Source organism: Equus asinus, chromosome 3, assembly GCF_041296235.1.
Source record: "Equus asinus isolate D_3611 breed Donkey chromosome 3, EquAss-T2T_v2, whole genome shotgun sequence".
Classification (NCBI taxonomy): Eukaryota; Metazoa; Chordata; class Mammalia; order Perissodactyla; family Equidae; genus Equus; species Equus asinus.
Window position 1 is genome coordinate 154,700,491 of NC_091792.1, and position 14,815 is coordinate 154,715,305.

The following is a 14,815-nucleotide window of genomic DNA, read 5'->3' on the forward strand; positions in this document are numbered from 1 at the left end:
TTAAGTCAAGGCTCCACCGTCCAGGCATTCGGTCTGATGAAGAAAGAGGTGTAGTCATCTCAAACCTTCTGCTTAAATGATACTTGACAGAAACTCCCCTTTTTTCCTACCCTTTCCTGGCAGAAAATTTTCATCTTGTTCAAGCCAAATTTCTAGCCTCAGCAAATCATCCAGAGGACAGTTTGAGTTCAGTGCCAGAAGGATCTACCGGGCCCCTCCCTGAGCCAGTGGGGAGGAAGGCCCTGGGAAAGCAGAGATGCTCAGGACATGGTGTGAGTCTGCTCGGCTGCCGTGAAAAGCACCACAGACAACAGGAATTTATTATCTCACAGTCCTAGAAGTTAGAAGTCCAAGATCAAGGTGTCGGCAGAGTTGGTTTCTTCTGAGGCATCTCTCCTTGGCTTGTAGACGGCTGTCTTCTCGCTGTGACTTCGCATCTGTGTGTGTCTGTGTCCTAATGTCCGCTTCCTATGAGGACTCCAGCCATACTGGGTTAGGATCTCCTCGTGATCTCATTTTACTTTAATCTCCTCTTTAAAGGCCCTATCTCCAAATGCAGTCACATTTGGAGGTATCAGGGGTAAAGCTTCAACATATGGATGTTGGGGGGCACAGTTCACCTCATAACAGACACACACAGTCCCTGCCCTCGGCGAGCTCCTCTCCAGAGGGGAAGGCACACACGAGGGCAGACGCTTGCAAGAAAGCGATCAGAGCGGGCGCAGCTGTGAGCAGCACGTGGCACACAGGAGCGGGGCAGAGAGAGGTCCAGGGAGGATTCTGGGGGCTCAGCGGGGGAGAGCTGAGTACTGAACAACGGGCAAAGTTGTTGTAGGGAGCCAGAGGGAAGAGCCTGAGCAAGGGCCAGGAGAACCTGCAGGAGGAGGCTCTCACTTGATGGATGCCGATGAGTGGGTGTCTGCATGAGGAATGAGTGTCGGAACAGGTGAAAGGCCCCAGCACCCTAGGAATGTTTGTTTATGACCACGTCCTTGATGGAGCTAATTTTCTTACGATCTGCCTGAGAGCATGGGCCACAGGCCATGTGGAATGGGGGGATGGCGCTGGACTTGGAGACGGACAAATCCACTTCTCCTTGAACTTCAGTTCTTCCCCATAACATCAGCCTAGTGGGCCCCTCATAGAGCTGCTGGGGGGATTGGTGATATCTTGGGTGTGAACACTTGGCCAAGGGCAAAGCGGTGTAGACATGTACTGTGCAACAAAGGTAGGAGGGTGCTTTGGGTAACGGGGAGCCCTGGCCAGCTGCCCTCTGGTTCACAGAGCCACACCACAGCACGTTCTTCACAGAGGGCCAGAACTTGAGCACTGGCATGGGCCTTAGCAATTGTCCCATGACATCAACCTGGCCCCAGACCTCTCCTTTTACTGCTGAGGACAGTGTCTTCCCGAGGGGAGCAAATCTTTCTACACAGAGTCCTCCCGATGGCATTTATTTAGAAAAGGATGAAAGTATTTGGGTCAAAAAATAGCACATTATCTGGGAACAAGGTGATTTGAAGAAAAATAATGAATATTCATCATACGCTTGCCATATGCCGGTGCTGTCCTGGGTTCCAGGGTTCTATGCGTTTTTCATGTATAAACTCATTGAATCTTCCCAACAAGTCTGTGAGGCGGTGGTGCTGTTATCATGCCCACCAATCAGATGGGGACGCTGTGCCCAGAGAGGCCGAATAACTTGCCCAAGAGCTCACAGGTTGTAAGTGGCTGGGCAGAGACCCACACCCAGGCAGCATGGCGCCAGCGTCTGGGTTTTGCAACGCTGAGCTGTGGCGAAGTGAAGGGACAGCTCCCATCACCTTTGCCGAGGCTTTCAGAGAGTCAAGCTGTGTATCTTGTCACCTTAGGAAGCCCTGGGGACACCACTGGGGACTGGAGATCACTCATCTGCCTGAAGGAAGAAAGTGCAGTTAATTTGATGGCCGGGCTTTCTAAATAGCCAGAGCACTGGCCTGGAACTTGAGCCAGGACAGCTGGGTTCTACTCTCAGCTGTGTGACTCTGGGCAAGTCGCTGCTCACCCCTGAGCCAGTTTGTTGGCAGCCTGGGGAGAAGATTTACAGACACCTGGCTCCACCAATAAGAGGAACTCTTCAGGCCAAGTTCCGCCTCCAGGCCACCAGAGAGAAAGGGAGTGTGCCCTGCAAGTTTCTCATGCTCTAGTGACTTGGGTCCAGTCCCTGGTTCTGGCAGAGCCCCTGGTGCCGGGCAGGCCCAGGAGCAGCCCCTCTGGCTTCTGCCCTCAGAGCTCAAATTCAGCAGGACTTTGGGTCAGGGAAGTTGAGGCAGCGGAGGTGGGCAGGGGCAGCTCCACAGGGCCCCATGCCCACACGCAGGGTACACCGCTGGGCCTCGGGCCAGTGTGGCCTGTTGACATGCTGAGCTTGGCTGGCAGGGCCCTTAATGCTTTTTGACCTTGGAAGCCTTCTCAGCCCAGGGACTCCCCAGACACCAGGGACCCAGCACCCTCCCTCCCACTTTACACCCAGCTGCACCTTTGTGTGGACTGCCTAGGTCCTGGTGCCTTTTGAGATGAAGAATATAAAGTCCCCATCAGGACACACAGGGTGGTCCTCAATCCACGGGGAAGCAGCTGTCTCTTCCCCTCCCACACGTTAGGCCCCAACCAACCACGCTCAATTATTTTGTTTCCCCACATACCCCAGGGCATCCATGCCTGCAGGCCCGGGCTGAGCAGCCTCCCATCCCAAGCCCTTCTCTGCCCGCATATTCCCTGGGTTTACACATTGTTTAAGAATCTGCTCAGGAATCACCTCTTCCAGAAAGTCTTCCTTGATCCAGCCTCAGGTTGGCTCGGTACCTTCTCCATGTTTTCCTGGGGAAGCCTCGGTCATTGCACGTCAGGTCGTAATCAAGAGCTTCCATGTGCTCTGGACCACAGCTCCGTGAGGTGAGGGTGCCAATCGCTCACTGGCTGAAAACCAACTCCAGGAAGAGCCAACTCTCCGAGAGGTATCCATGCATGATTAATACACAGAGCGGTGATTGCACTGAGTGACGCGTGTGCTCAGTAAATAACCAGCCTCAGTATGGAGGGTTGGCTTTTCCTTTTGCAAGTTTTGGTTCCCCCTTGAGCAGCTTTTTTTCTGCCATTGTGCATCTCCGGGCTGGATGTTTGAACGTGCACTTGATGTTCCACGCTCCCGGCACTTCTGTAATACTCCACACCTTTTATTTCAATGTGTGCTTTCCATTAAACCCAGTTTGCTGGCTTCTTGTCTCTTTTTTGTGGACTGGAGGGCTGCCCTGGCCTCTTAGGCGTTCTGCATTCCCCAAACTCGCCTTTGCCCCGCCAGCCTCCATACCTGCTCTCTGCCTCTGGGAGCAAATGGCTGAGGCAGCCTGTCCTAGACACGAGTGAAGGTGCCCCTCTGACATCTGGGGCAAATCGGCCATGCAGCGATTGATTCTCATGACGTGCTAGTGAGCATGAGGGGTCTTGCCTCCCTAATCCTTCCCTGAGCCAGCCCGGGGCGGGCAGTAGGAGGTGCTCCCTCAGCCAGTGCTGCATGAGCGGGACAGAGGAAGCACTGAGTGGCAGATTCTTTTTCTTCCAAACCCACAGCCTCCTCATTTGTTCTAGAGCCTCAGGGCAGCCCACGTCCATCTGCAACAGGCTGCTCTGGGCCGTGTGTCTTCTATTTCAGCCTCGGAATCACACTGCAGTCAGTCAGGGCGGGACCAGTCTCCCATTTTGCACTTGTAAACCAGTAGCTCAGAGAAGCAAAGTGACTTGCCTGAGGACACATAGTTAAAAAGCAGTGGAGTCAGGGCTGGAACCCTGCCAGGCTTCTTCTGCGAAGTCAGTGACCTTTGGGACACTTGGCCCGGGGTAATGCCAGTTGCTCCATTCCCTGCGTTGGCCTTGTTAAGAGGGAAAATAAAAAGATGCCAAAGGAAAAATCCACACCCCGGGTGGTGATTCCTCAGAAGACGAGTTTCCCTTTAATACTCTTCAGTTGCTGTTACGACTTGGGAACAGGGAAAAGAAAACAAAACAGAGAACATTGCCCAACTTCCCGTTCAGAGGAGAGAAAATTGCCACATTTCCTGTTGGCGTGTTCCCACCCTCTGCTCCTCATTCAGGGAGATGCTCCGGCAGAGCCCAGCTGGAGGCCCTGCGGGGGCCCAGTCGCCAGCAGCAAGGGCCATCGGGGCCAGCGGTCGGGGAAACAGAGCATGGATTCCTGGGAACTGAGCTTGGCTCCCCTCCCATGCGGCCCGAGCTGCCCGGGGCCTCCCGAGGGTGCCTGCCCGAGCAGCGGGACACTGGGCGGGAGCAGAAGAAAGGTAACTACCATCACCAGCCTCTGTGCCAACCACAGGACCTCTGTGCTTGAAAGGCTGTGGCTTTGCTCAGGGACCCCTGCATGTGGGTCCTGCATCCTGGTCCCTGTGACCCAGCTCTGGCATCCCACCTCTCGAGCCGCAGTTTCCTGGGCTGACAGCATCTTCTGGCAGCGTAGCGGTGCTCATGTGATGAGGCCACAGCAGAGAACTACCTCGCACAGGCTGGGCAGCACTCCCTTCCTCCCTGCCTGCCCCCTGCCAGCGGGCACCCTCTGTTACGGCACCAGGTTCATTTTTGCCTGCCGCCCGCAAAGCCAAACACTGAGACAACGAGATTGCAGCAGAGAGAGGGTTTAATCACAAGGCAGCCATGTGAGGAAGCGAGAGCATGAGCCTCAAATTCGCTTCCTGGAAAACAGGGACTCAGGGATATTTATGGGATGGGGCAAGGTGGTCTGAAATGTGGAGAGAGGTGACTGGAGGTGAGAGAGGTGAGGTAATCAATGATCTGCGCAAGCCTAGTCACACTCTATGCCTCTTCATAGGACCCATGTTCACCAAATGGCGGCGTTAGCATGATCTGAGGGTGGAGTTTTTAGCCTCTTGACATCAAAAGGTCACTCATCAGACATCTGCGTGGGCCGGGTTGATGAGTTGGTGGTCTCAACTGGCCTGAAGTGGACAAGGGGTTCTAATTCCTGAGAAACAGCTCACACACCCATTTCCATGGTGACCCAGGCTCCAGGGTGATGTTATCTATAGGAGCCTAGTGGGAGTCAGATAGCATATTGCCTAAGCAGCATAGTTAACGATGGGCGGGTTAAACAGCTAAAAGCTAGAATCAGTAATTGCAAAAAGGAAAAAACTAACGTTACTAGCTACTTAATCATCACTGGCTAACTGCCAGTTTCACCTCTGCCCCTGGGGCCAGAGGTGAGAGGTGGTGGGCACCGGCAGGCCATGCAGGGGCAGGGGGCTCCAGGGAGATGACTCCCACCTGCTCTTGTCTGCCTTCTGATGGATGCGGACAAGGGAAGAATGATGGGGCTGGGAGTGAGGGAGGCCTCACTCCCAGTGTCAGGAGGAGTGACATCTAAGACCTGGAGGATGAGTTTGAGGACAAAAGGCGGTGGAGAACGGGCATTCTGTCCAAAATGTGATTCTGTTCCGTGAATGAATCCCATTCAGCTCAAGCTCCTCTTACTGCAGAAAAATATTGTGGCCTCACACGTGGCAACGTCCATCTCCAGGGCCTAAAAATCCTTCCTCTTGCCTCCATCCGATCACCAGCATCTACTGGAAGGAAGACCCCCGCCCTCAAAAAGTAAGACCCCACCCATTGTCCAGCCTCTGCTGCTGACATTCACGGGCACCTACCACAGGACAGGCGAGGACCTTACCTGGTTTAACTCCTTTCTTCTGCATAATATGCTACGAGGTGGGGTCCACTGTCATCCCTGTTTTGCAGATGCAGGCAGATTCACAGAGCAGCTCTGTAACTGGCCCAAGGTTACACAGTCAGAAGAGACAGACCTGGAGGTCAGATGGAGTTGAATCAAAGAGTTAATGGTAAAAACGAGGAGGTGGAGCTTTCGGAAGAGACGCTGGCAATGGGTCTTAGATAACAGAAGTGTCTAGAAGGGAGCATTTCAGGTAGACAATAGTCACTCGGGCCATGTCAAGAGAGACCTCGGCATGAAACTTAGGCAACGGCCATTCTGTATGGCTAGGCAGAGGGAGTGGAAAGAGAAAACAAAGAGTAAACACCCTCTCTGAACACTTGGCACCGGGATGCAACACTCTGAACATCCTCATCCAGCATCATACTGACTTCTCAACAACTTCTGCAGCCGGGGCTACTATTTACATCCTGTTGTACAGCTGCACAAGCTGAGACCCAGAAAGGTCAAGACACCAGCTCAGGCTCCCCCAGCTGCATGGTGGAGCCGTCTGGCCTGGAGCCCATGCTGGAGAAGGCTACGGAGCTGGGTGGGGCATGGAATTGGCTATTGGGTCCTGCTTCCCCTTCCAAACAGTATTGACTGACACAGTTCCCTGAGCTGTGGACTCATCTCTCTTGTTTCCTGCTGTACCCCCAGAGCTCTGTTAGGGCCTGGTACCCGGAGCACACACACACAGACACACAGACACACACATTAAATGATGGCAGAGAAAGAATGCCTTCCAAGAGCACTGGGTCCCCTCCATCTGGAGAGCGGCCCACATTTCCCTGGCCAGCCTAGGAAAGCAGGCCTTCCTCCTCTGGCTCCTGCCAGCTGGTCAGCCTTTGCCAAGGGGCCCAGATGTTTCTGCTCCAGGTCTCGTTGTGGCTGTGGCCATCCTTGGATGGAGCCACAGGACAGGATTACATGGAGGTAAATGCCTTGTTCTCTCAGTCAAGCCCTGTCTCTCTCTGTCTGTAGGCCCTTGTCCAGAGGTGCTCATACTGGCCTGTAGATTGATACCCCAGCAGGGAACAGTACCTTCATAGGTGTGTCTGTGTGCGGCAGTGTGGCTGTCAGCAGCCTCAGGACACTGCTTCCAGGTGAAGAGGCGGTGGGGAGAGGTAGCGTGGTGCAGTGATGACTACTGAGTGCTGGAGCCAGCCCACCTGGGCTCCAGCCCCCCATGCCAGACAGCACTAGGGACAGCCCTGTGCCTTTGTTTCCTCACCTGTAAAATCCGGATAAAATAGCCCTGATCCGAGCATTCCATGAGGTAATACGCAGAAAGCGCTCAGAACAACGCCTGGCCCATAGCTCTTCCGAAGTGCCAGCTGCTACTGCTGGCAACGTAGGCGAGCTTTGATTTTGCTCCCATGTGGGTCAGAAACTGGGCAAATTCGACTAAAATAAATGAGCAGCAGTTTACAGAGCCCCTGCTAAGGATGTCAGGTCTGCGTCTGAAGGATCCTTGCGCAGCCGGGCGAGGAGGCCGGTGGTGGGGCTGCCCTGGGGTTCCCGGGACGGCCTCCAGATGCGTCCCGCGGGGCCTTGGCTCTGCGCCCGGGGGCCGGGTCTGACGTGCTGTCCTCTCCCTTCCCAGGACTGGTCCTGCTCGCTCATCGTGGCCTCGCTCGTGGGCGCCTTCGGCTCCTCCTTCCTCTACGGGTACAACCTCTCTGTGGTGAACGCCCCGGCTCCGGTGAGTCCACGCGGCCTCCGATGCCCCCGGCAGAGGGCGCTGCGGCGACGCGGAAAGCTTCAGGTGTTACCGGCTGGCCCGGGATGGTACCCGATTCTGCACCTTCCCAGGCCGCTTCCGGGCCAGACCTTCGCTGGACACTGGGGAGAGAGGAGGGGCAGAGGGAGTGAGACCAGCCCCCGCCCTTGAGGGTGGCTGGGAGATACAAAAATAGACGGTGATGGCACTGTGGGAGGTCAGTTCCTTATGGCTGGAGTGTGGGTGTCCTGGGAGAGTGTAGGCAGAGGAGGGGGCCTCTGGAGGTCCCGGGCTGATCCTGAGGGTCTTATTTCAGGCCGGGGAGCACAGAGTCTGAGGAGCCACGGAGGTACCTTATGCATAGAAACGTTTTCTTGATTTGCTCTTTTTGTATTTATGGCTTTTAATCACAGCCAAAGGTCACTTGGTTAAGACCGTTGTTTGCTTTTGTCTGGAATCCTGTCGTTGGGTGCAATTCCCCCAGGCCTTTGTAAACCGCTCCCCCCCCCCCCCCCCCCCCCCCCCCCCCCGCCCCCATCTACCTAGGTTTGGTTCCCATCTACCTAGGCCCTTAGGTTTAGGTGCTACCCATTGCCGGGGGGCTGCTGCTTCTGCTTGACCTACCTCCCCCCTTGGGGTAAGGTGGGTGGGGGTGTGAGCGAAGATTTCCTGGAGGAGGGGATTCTGCATCGGCTTGGAGGCCTGAGTTGTGAAACCTTTGCGAAAGTGCAGGTATGATGTGGCTGGGGCACAGGATGTGTTTGGGGAGCATAGGGCAGGAGCTAAAGAGGCGGCGACAGGAGCCAGGCTGTGGACCTTCCTGGATGCTTTTCATCCAGTTTCATCCGGTTTGGGGGCCCAGTATCCCTGTGTGCAAAACTCAGGAGAGGCCAGACCAGTGGGTCCCAAAGGGTTCCCAGGAGCCCTGGGATTTTCAGAGGTGCCTCAGGGATGCAACCTCTGTTTGTGCCAGGACAGCCCTGTACTTTACTCTGTTAACTCTTTTGTTTTGGAGTTCTGTGTAAGTTCATTTGAAAAATTGATTCTGATGCTAAAAACAGTTTGAAAGCCAGGGGGCCTAGGTGGCTTCTCTGAACTCTTGCATCTGTCAATGGCTTTGATTCTGTCGTTGTAATATCGTCTTGAGATGGGGTCTGATTTGTCCATCCTTGTCTTTAAAGGAGGACTGGGAATTTGGACTTTTGTTTCATGTTGAAAGTTCTGCAGAACCTCCAGCAGAGGGTGGAGAATCTATGACTTGTGGAGCAAAGAGACACGAAAAACTTGAACCTGGAATAGAATGGTATAGGTGAAAATAATAGCAATGACTGTGGGAACACAAGGAAGGAGCGATTCTGTCATTCATTCATTCAAAAGAATTTTTTTAAATTAATAAACGTTATTTTTTAGAGTAGTTCACAGCAAAATTGAGCAGAAAGTACAGAGAATTCCCATATACCATTTGCCCTCACACACGCACAGCCTCCCCCACTATCAATGTTCTGCACCAGAGTGGTATTTTTGTCATAATCGATGAACCTACCTTGACAAATGTTAACACCCAAAGTCCGCAGTTAACATTAGGGTTCGCTCTTGGAGTTGTGTATTCTATGAGTTTTGGCAAATGTGTAATGACATGTACGCACCACTGCAGTATCTTTCAAAATAGTTCCACTGCCCTAAAAATCCTCTGTGCTCCGCCTGTTCGTCCCTCCCTCCCCACTGACCCCCAGCAACCACTGACCTTTTTACTGTCTCCATAGTTCTGCTTTTTCCAGAATGTCACATAGTTGGAATCATGGTCCTCTTTCACTTAGTCATATGCATTAAAGTTTCCTCCGTGTTTTTTCATAGCTTCAAAGCTCATTTGGTTTTGTTTGTTTGTTTGTTTGTTTTTTCTCCCCAAAGCCCCAGTACCTAGTTGTATATTCTAGTCTTAGGTCATTCTAGTTCTTCTACGTGGGATGCTGCCACAGCATGGCTTGATGAGTAGTATGTAGGTCTGCGCCCGGGATCCAAACTGATGAACCCCGGGCGGCCGAAGCAGAGCGAGTGAACTTAACCACTAGGCCATGGGGCTGGCCTGCCTCATTTGTTTTAACGCTGAATAATATTCCATTGTCTGGATGACCAGAGTTTACTTAGCCACTCACCTACTGAAGGACCTCTTGAGTGCATCTCAGTTTTGGCAATTATGAATAAAGTTGCTGTAAACACATGTGCAGGTTTTTGTGTGGACATACAGTTCATTTGGGTGAGTACCAAGGAGCCTGATTGCTGGGTCGGATGGGAAGAGCTGTTTAGTTTTGTAAGAAACTGACAGACTGTCTTCCTGAGAGGCTGTAGCGTCTTGCATTCCCTCCAGCAGTGAGGGAGAGCTCCTGCTGCTCCACGGCCTTGCCAGCATTCCATGTGGTCATTGTTTGGGACTTTGGACATGCTAATAGATGTATAGTGGTATCTTCTTTTAAATTGCAATTCCCTAATGACATATGATGTTGAATATCTTTTCAAATACTTACTTACCATCCGTATGTCTTCTCTGGTGAGGTGTCTGTTGGGTCTTTTGCCCATTGTTAAATGAGATTGTTCATGTTCTTATTGGTGAGTTTTAAGAGTTCTTTGTATATTTTGGATAACGGCCTTTTATCAGCTGTGTTTTTTGCAAATATTTTCTCCCAGTCTGTGGCTTGACTTCTGGTTCTCTTGACGTTGTCTTTCACAGAGCAGAAGTTTTTAGTTTTAATGAAGTCCAACTTATCGATTGTTTCTTTCATGGGTCATGCCTTCAGTATTATATCTAAAAAGTCACCGCCATGCCCAAGGTCCTCTGGATATTCTCCTGTGTTGTCTTTTAGGAGTTTCATAGTTTTGTGTTTTACATTTATGTCTGTGATCCATTTTGAGTTAATTTTTATGACGGGTATAAGATCTGGGTCTGGATTCTCTCTCTTTTTTTTTGCATGTGGATGACTATTATTCCAGCACCATTTGTTTAAAAGACTAATCTTTGCGCCATTATTTATATTGCCTTTGTGCTTTTGTTAAGGATCAGTTGACTGTATTTATGTGCGCCTATTTCTGGGCTCTCTGTTCCATTCCGTTGATCTAGTTGTCTCTTCTTTCACCAGTGCTGCACTTTCTTGACTGCCGGAGCTTTATAGCAAGTCTTGAAGCAGACCGGCAGGCTTGGAGCCCCGTTTCGTGCTTTGCCTGAAGGTGTGTCACAGGCCCTAATGCTTCGTGTTTGACTCATGTTGCTCCTTAGAAACAGAGAGGGCTAAATAGGCAGTAGATCCTCAGTGGCCTGCTCTGTGTGTTCACCTTGCTTGTGTCATGTGGGTAGGTGCTGGAGTAGAGAGATGAACAGGACACAGGTCCCTGTCCCAGACCAGCAGCAGTGACACATGTCCAGGACATGTTGTGCAGAGATACAAACACAGGCCTGTGGAAGGACTTGATTCTACCTGGGAAGGTCAGGGGCCCTTGCTGGGGCTTGAGAGAGAGCAGGGGCCTTTCTGGGAATGGTCTAGATTGTGGGGTCCAAAGGGTGGAAAGGGGCTCCAGGGCCAGCTCGAGGAGGGTCTCAGGGGCCAGAACAGGAGCACAAGCCAGCGCTGGCCAGCCTGCGAGCACCAGAGGGGGCTGAGGGCTAAGGCTCGGCGGGAGAGGCCCTCCCAGGGTGGAAACCGCCTTGAGCTGGAGCCTCCATGCGAATCCCACATGGGCGCCTCTGCAGGTGGGTAGTAACCAGCGCCTTGTGAAGTGGCCGTGAGAAATAAAGGCGGCCTGATGTTGGAGGAGCTCAGCCAGGTGTGTAGTGATCACTCAGAATTCTTTTCCCCTTGCAGTGGGCGTAGGGATGGGTGAGCGAGGCAGCCTCAGGGTCCAGGAGACCGGGAAGAGATGGCGGGAAGAGGCTGCTGTGGGAGGGTGCTGATGAAGATAAGCCACAGGTGGACACTGACCCATGGGAAGGGCGGCTGGTTTAGCAGTGATGCAGGGCCCGGGGGCAGCTTCAGCTCTTGAGTGGTGGGATCGTTAGGATCCAGGTGGTGGCAGGAGCACAGAGGGACCGCTGGCCGTGGCTACTTACCATCGGGTGAGGCAGAACTTCACTGTTTGAACAACCCGTGCGGCAGCCGACATTGGCCCTGAGTGCCCCCCAGCGGCAACCTGACAACGGGGCTTCTCTCTCTCCTCAGATATCCGGAAACTTTCTGGAACGCCAATAACGAAAATAACTCCCCTGTGGGCACGAGCAGCGCTTGCTCATGTCAGGGATGGTTTGTAGGGCGTCGGATTTAATCCTCTTTGCGATTCTGTGAGGGACCCATAACTAACCCGTTTCCTAGACGGGGAAGCTGAGGCCAGGGGAGTTAATGTGTCCAAGTTCCTGGGGCGGGTTGGGGGCCCTTTAGCATTCGCTCCCTAAACTTCCACTGTTTTCTTCTCAACATGGTCGCTCTAAGTGAATGTCCATGTTGTCCACCCTGCTTTCAAAGAACCCCTGGAATCTGACTCCGGGTCCTGCCGCATCCGGAGGAGAACTCCCGTGTGTCCTGTGCGTCCATGCAGGGTCCTCGACCCACTTTGGCCGAGGGGATGTGAGCAGAAGTGATTATAAGCCGCTTGAGGCCTGGCTCTGGAAGATATTCCAGAAGGTTCTTTAGTTCTCTCTTCCCCCAGATGGCATAGGTACAAGATAGCAGAGAACTGTCTGATGTGCACTAGGTGTGGCATGAGCTAGAAAGAAATCTTTACTGTCTTTGGCCATTGAATCTTGAGGGTTTCTGTGCTGTGGTGGTGCTCTGGTCACCATCACCACGACCCCAGCAGCCACCACCGAGTCAGTGTCTAGTCTGGCCCACTGTGGGGTCTTCTGACTGGTTTTCTTGTTTCTACTCTGGCTCCTACAGTTTATTTTCACCCAAAGGCCAGGGGCATCCTTTACAAAGTAAGGCAGTGTATTGTGCCTCTGCTAGAACTCCCCACGGCTGCCCATCGCCCTGGAAAACAGCCCATACCGCCACGGACTACAAGCCCAGGGCATCTGGCGCCTAGTGGCCGCGCTGCTGTCCTCACCAGCGCTTTCCCCCTCACTCTCTCATTTCCATCCGCTCGGCCTCCCGCCCCCACTGCTGCTCCTCAAACGCTGGCACCCCAGGGCCCTCGTACTTGCTGTTCCCTCTGCCTGAAACGCTCTTCCCCAGATAGTCCTCTGCTCTCTCCTTAGATTCCCTCTCGCCTCTGCTCAACTGTCCCCTCTTCAGAGAGGTCTTCCCTGACCAGCCCAACCAAAATAGCACCTTCCATCACTCGGTGGCCTCTTATGCTTATTTCTGTTTATAGTATTTAGCACTGCCTGAGAGATTATATATTTATTTGCTTCTTATCTATCCTTCCCCTCATTTTATAATTTAAGCCCCATGAAGACACAGACTTCATGGTTTTCTTGCTTCTATGGTGCCAGCACCGATAACAGGAAGCATTTATAATAAATATTTGCTAAATGAGTAAATGGATACATTTAAGATTTTTAAAAAAGTTCTTTGTGTGCAAATGCAGTTCCAAGGCAAGTCCCTTAGGCCTCCTTGTCCCCAACCAAATTTTCAGCTGTGAGTCTGTCCTATGTAAAAATTCTAGTGCTGCCCATACCACAGTCACACAGATGGGGACTTGAACTCAGGCCCATCTCGTGCTAAAGTGTACCTTCTTTCTGCTCCACCAAGCTGATCTGCTAGAGCTTTTTGGTTTTGTAGACCATAAGGTCTTTGTCCCAACTACTCAATTCTGCCTTTGTAGTGAGACAGCAGTCATAAACAATATGTAAATGAATGGGCAAGACTGTGTGCCAATAAAACTTTATTTACAAAAACAGGCAGTGGGCCAGATTTAGCCCACTGGCTGGGCTGTTGTTTGCTAACCTCTGTGCTAGAGGTTCTAGGAAAGGTGTCCCGTGGCTGCCTGGTGTGCTTAGGACCTCCTGGCAGAGAGCTGACTGGCATTATGAACAATTAATCCACAAGCAGTGAATTTTCCTACAGATAGTACATTTCCCAATATTTTTCGCTCTTTTGTCCATTTATTGCTGTGTGTCTAAGCCTTTGTCTTTTCTGTTTCCAATGACTAATTCTAACTGGCCTGGTACTGTCTATCTCCCTACCTACCTACCTACCTACTTATCTGTCTATCTAAAGCATTCTGATGTCCTTGTAAAAGGCTGTGCAAAATTCGGGGCTAATTTACATACCAATCAAATCTAATGTAATTGCTTGAATTTTCAAGCAGTCATAAATGCAAGTAAAGACGCTAATCTGAAATCTGGCAAATGGCCTTAGATTTATGCCATTTTAAGCCTTGACCTTCAGCAGGAGAATGTCGCTTGCCTGGGATCTGCTTCATTAGTGCTGTTACCATAATCCGGGGCTGGCAGAGTTGTGGTGGGAGAGGTCCTCTTGGTTCTTGAGGGCCCCCAGTGTCTGGCTCCCACCTGAGAGGGCAGGGAGGGCTGGATGGAGACCTCACAGGCTTGGCGGGGCCGTGGTTTCTGGGATCCCGGGGCTGTTCTCCAGGAGCTGAGGGGGGTGCCTATCCTTGGGCAGGCACCGCTGGTGCAGCTTGGGCGAGGTCATGTGTCAGCACATGGCATGAGTCAAAACTCTTGTTCATGGGTGTTGTCCAAAGAGTCTACAGGAAGATTCTGGAAGCAGTGTTCTAAAGAAAGGCAAGGTCTGAGCCCGAGTAGACAGTCTGGAGGCCAGGCTCTGGTCCAAAGGGGACCTGCAAAGACAAGGACGGTCCCAAAGGGGATGGGGCTCAAGCATGACCAATCACAAGGACCATCTGGTGAGGAGTGGCGGGCCTGAATACATTCCTGCCCGAGACTCATGCAGGGCCTGTGGCTGCAGGATGAGCCCACAGGCATGCTGCAAGGGGCCTGAGAGAGTGGCCAGCCTCCAGCAGGATGACCACTGGGGTGGATATTCAGAAGAGTCACCAAAAAGGACCAAAGTTGAGCTAAATGAATGTGTTGAATAGGAGGCATGAGGGAAAATAGGAATTAGGAAGCAAACAGAGAATGCTGTGTCTGGGAGAACAGATGGAAGGTGGGTGGGAGGGATGGTTTAGGGCTGATTCCAGGCATGGAGAGTGAACACTGGCTCCTGTTTGCCCGGTTCCTGGCCTATAGTGCAGGCAAGTGCTTGGAGGTTTAGCAAAAGGTACAGCAGACAGGATTCTGCAGGGCACTGTCATTCCAAATCTTGGTCATTTGTTTCCCCGGCGCCCAGCAGAGGGCCTGGCGTAAAGATTTGCGA

At 52.3% G+C, this 14,815-nt stretch overlaps 1 protein-coding gene across 7 annotated transcripts in view; it reads left to right on the forward strand.

Annotated features, from left to right (window-relative positions):
* The window catches only part of SLC2A9 (solute carrier family 2 member 9), a 231,717-nt gene that overhangs the window by 39,055 nt on the left and 177,847 nt on the right, over positions 1-14,815 (forward strand). For 4 of the 7 annotated variants that reach the window (XM_070506228.1, XM_044767825.2, XM_070506230.1 and 1 more), the window contains one exon: positions 7,380-7,478. The exons of 1 other annotated variant lie outside the window; for it this stretch is intronic. In XM_070506228.1, coding sequence (XP_070362329.1) covers positions 7,380-7,478 — 99 coding nt within the window. Of the gene's footprint in view, positions 1-4,100; positions 4,335-5,543; positions 5,659-7,379; positions 7,479-14,815 lie in introns of those variants that run through there. 2 more of the 7 variants (XM_070506231.1, XM_014864331.3) reach the window with 2 other exon arrangements.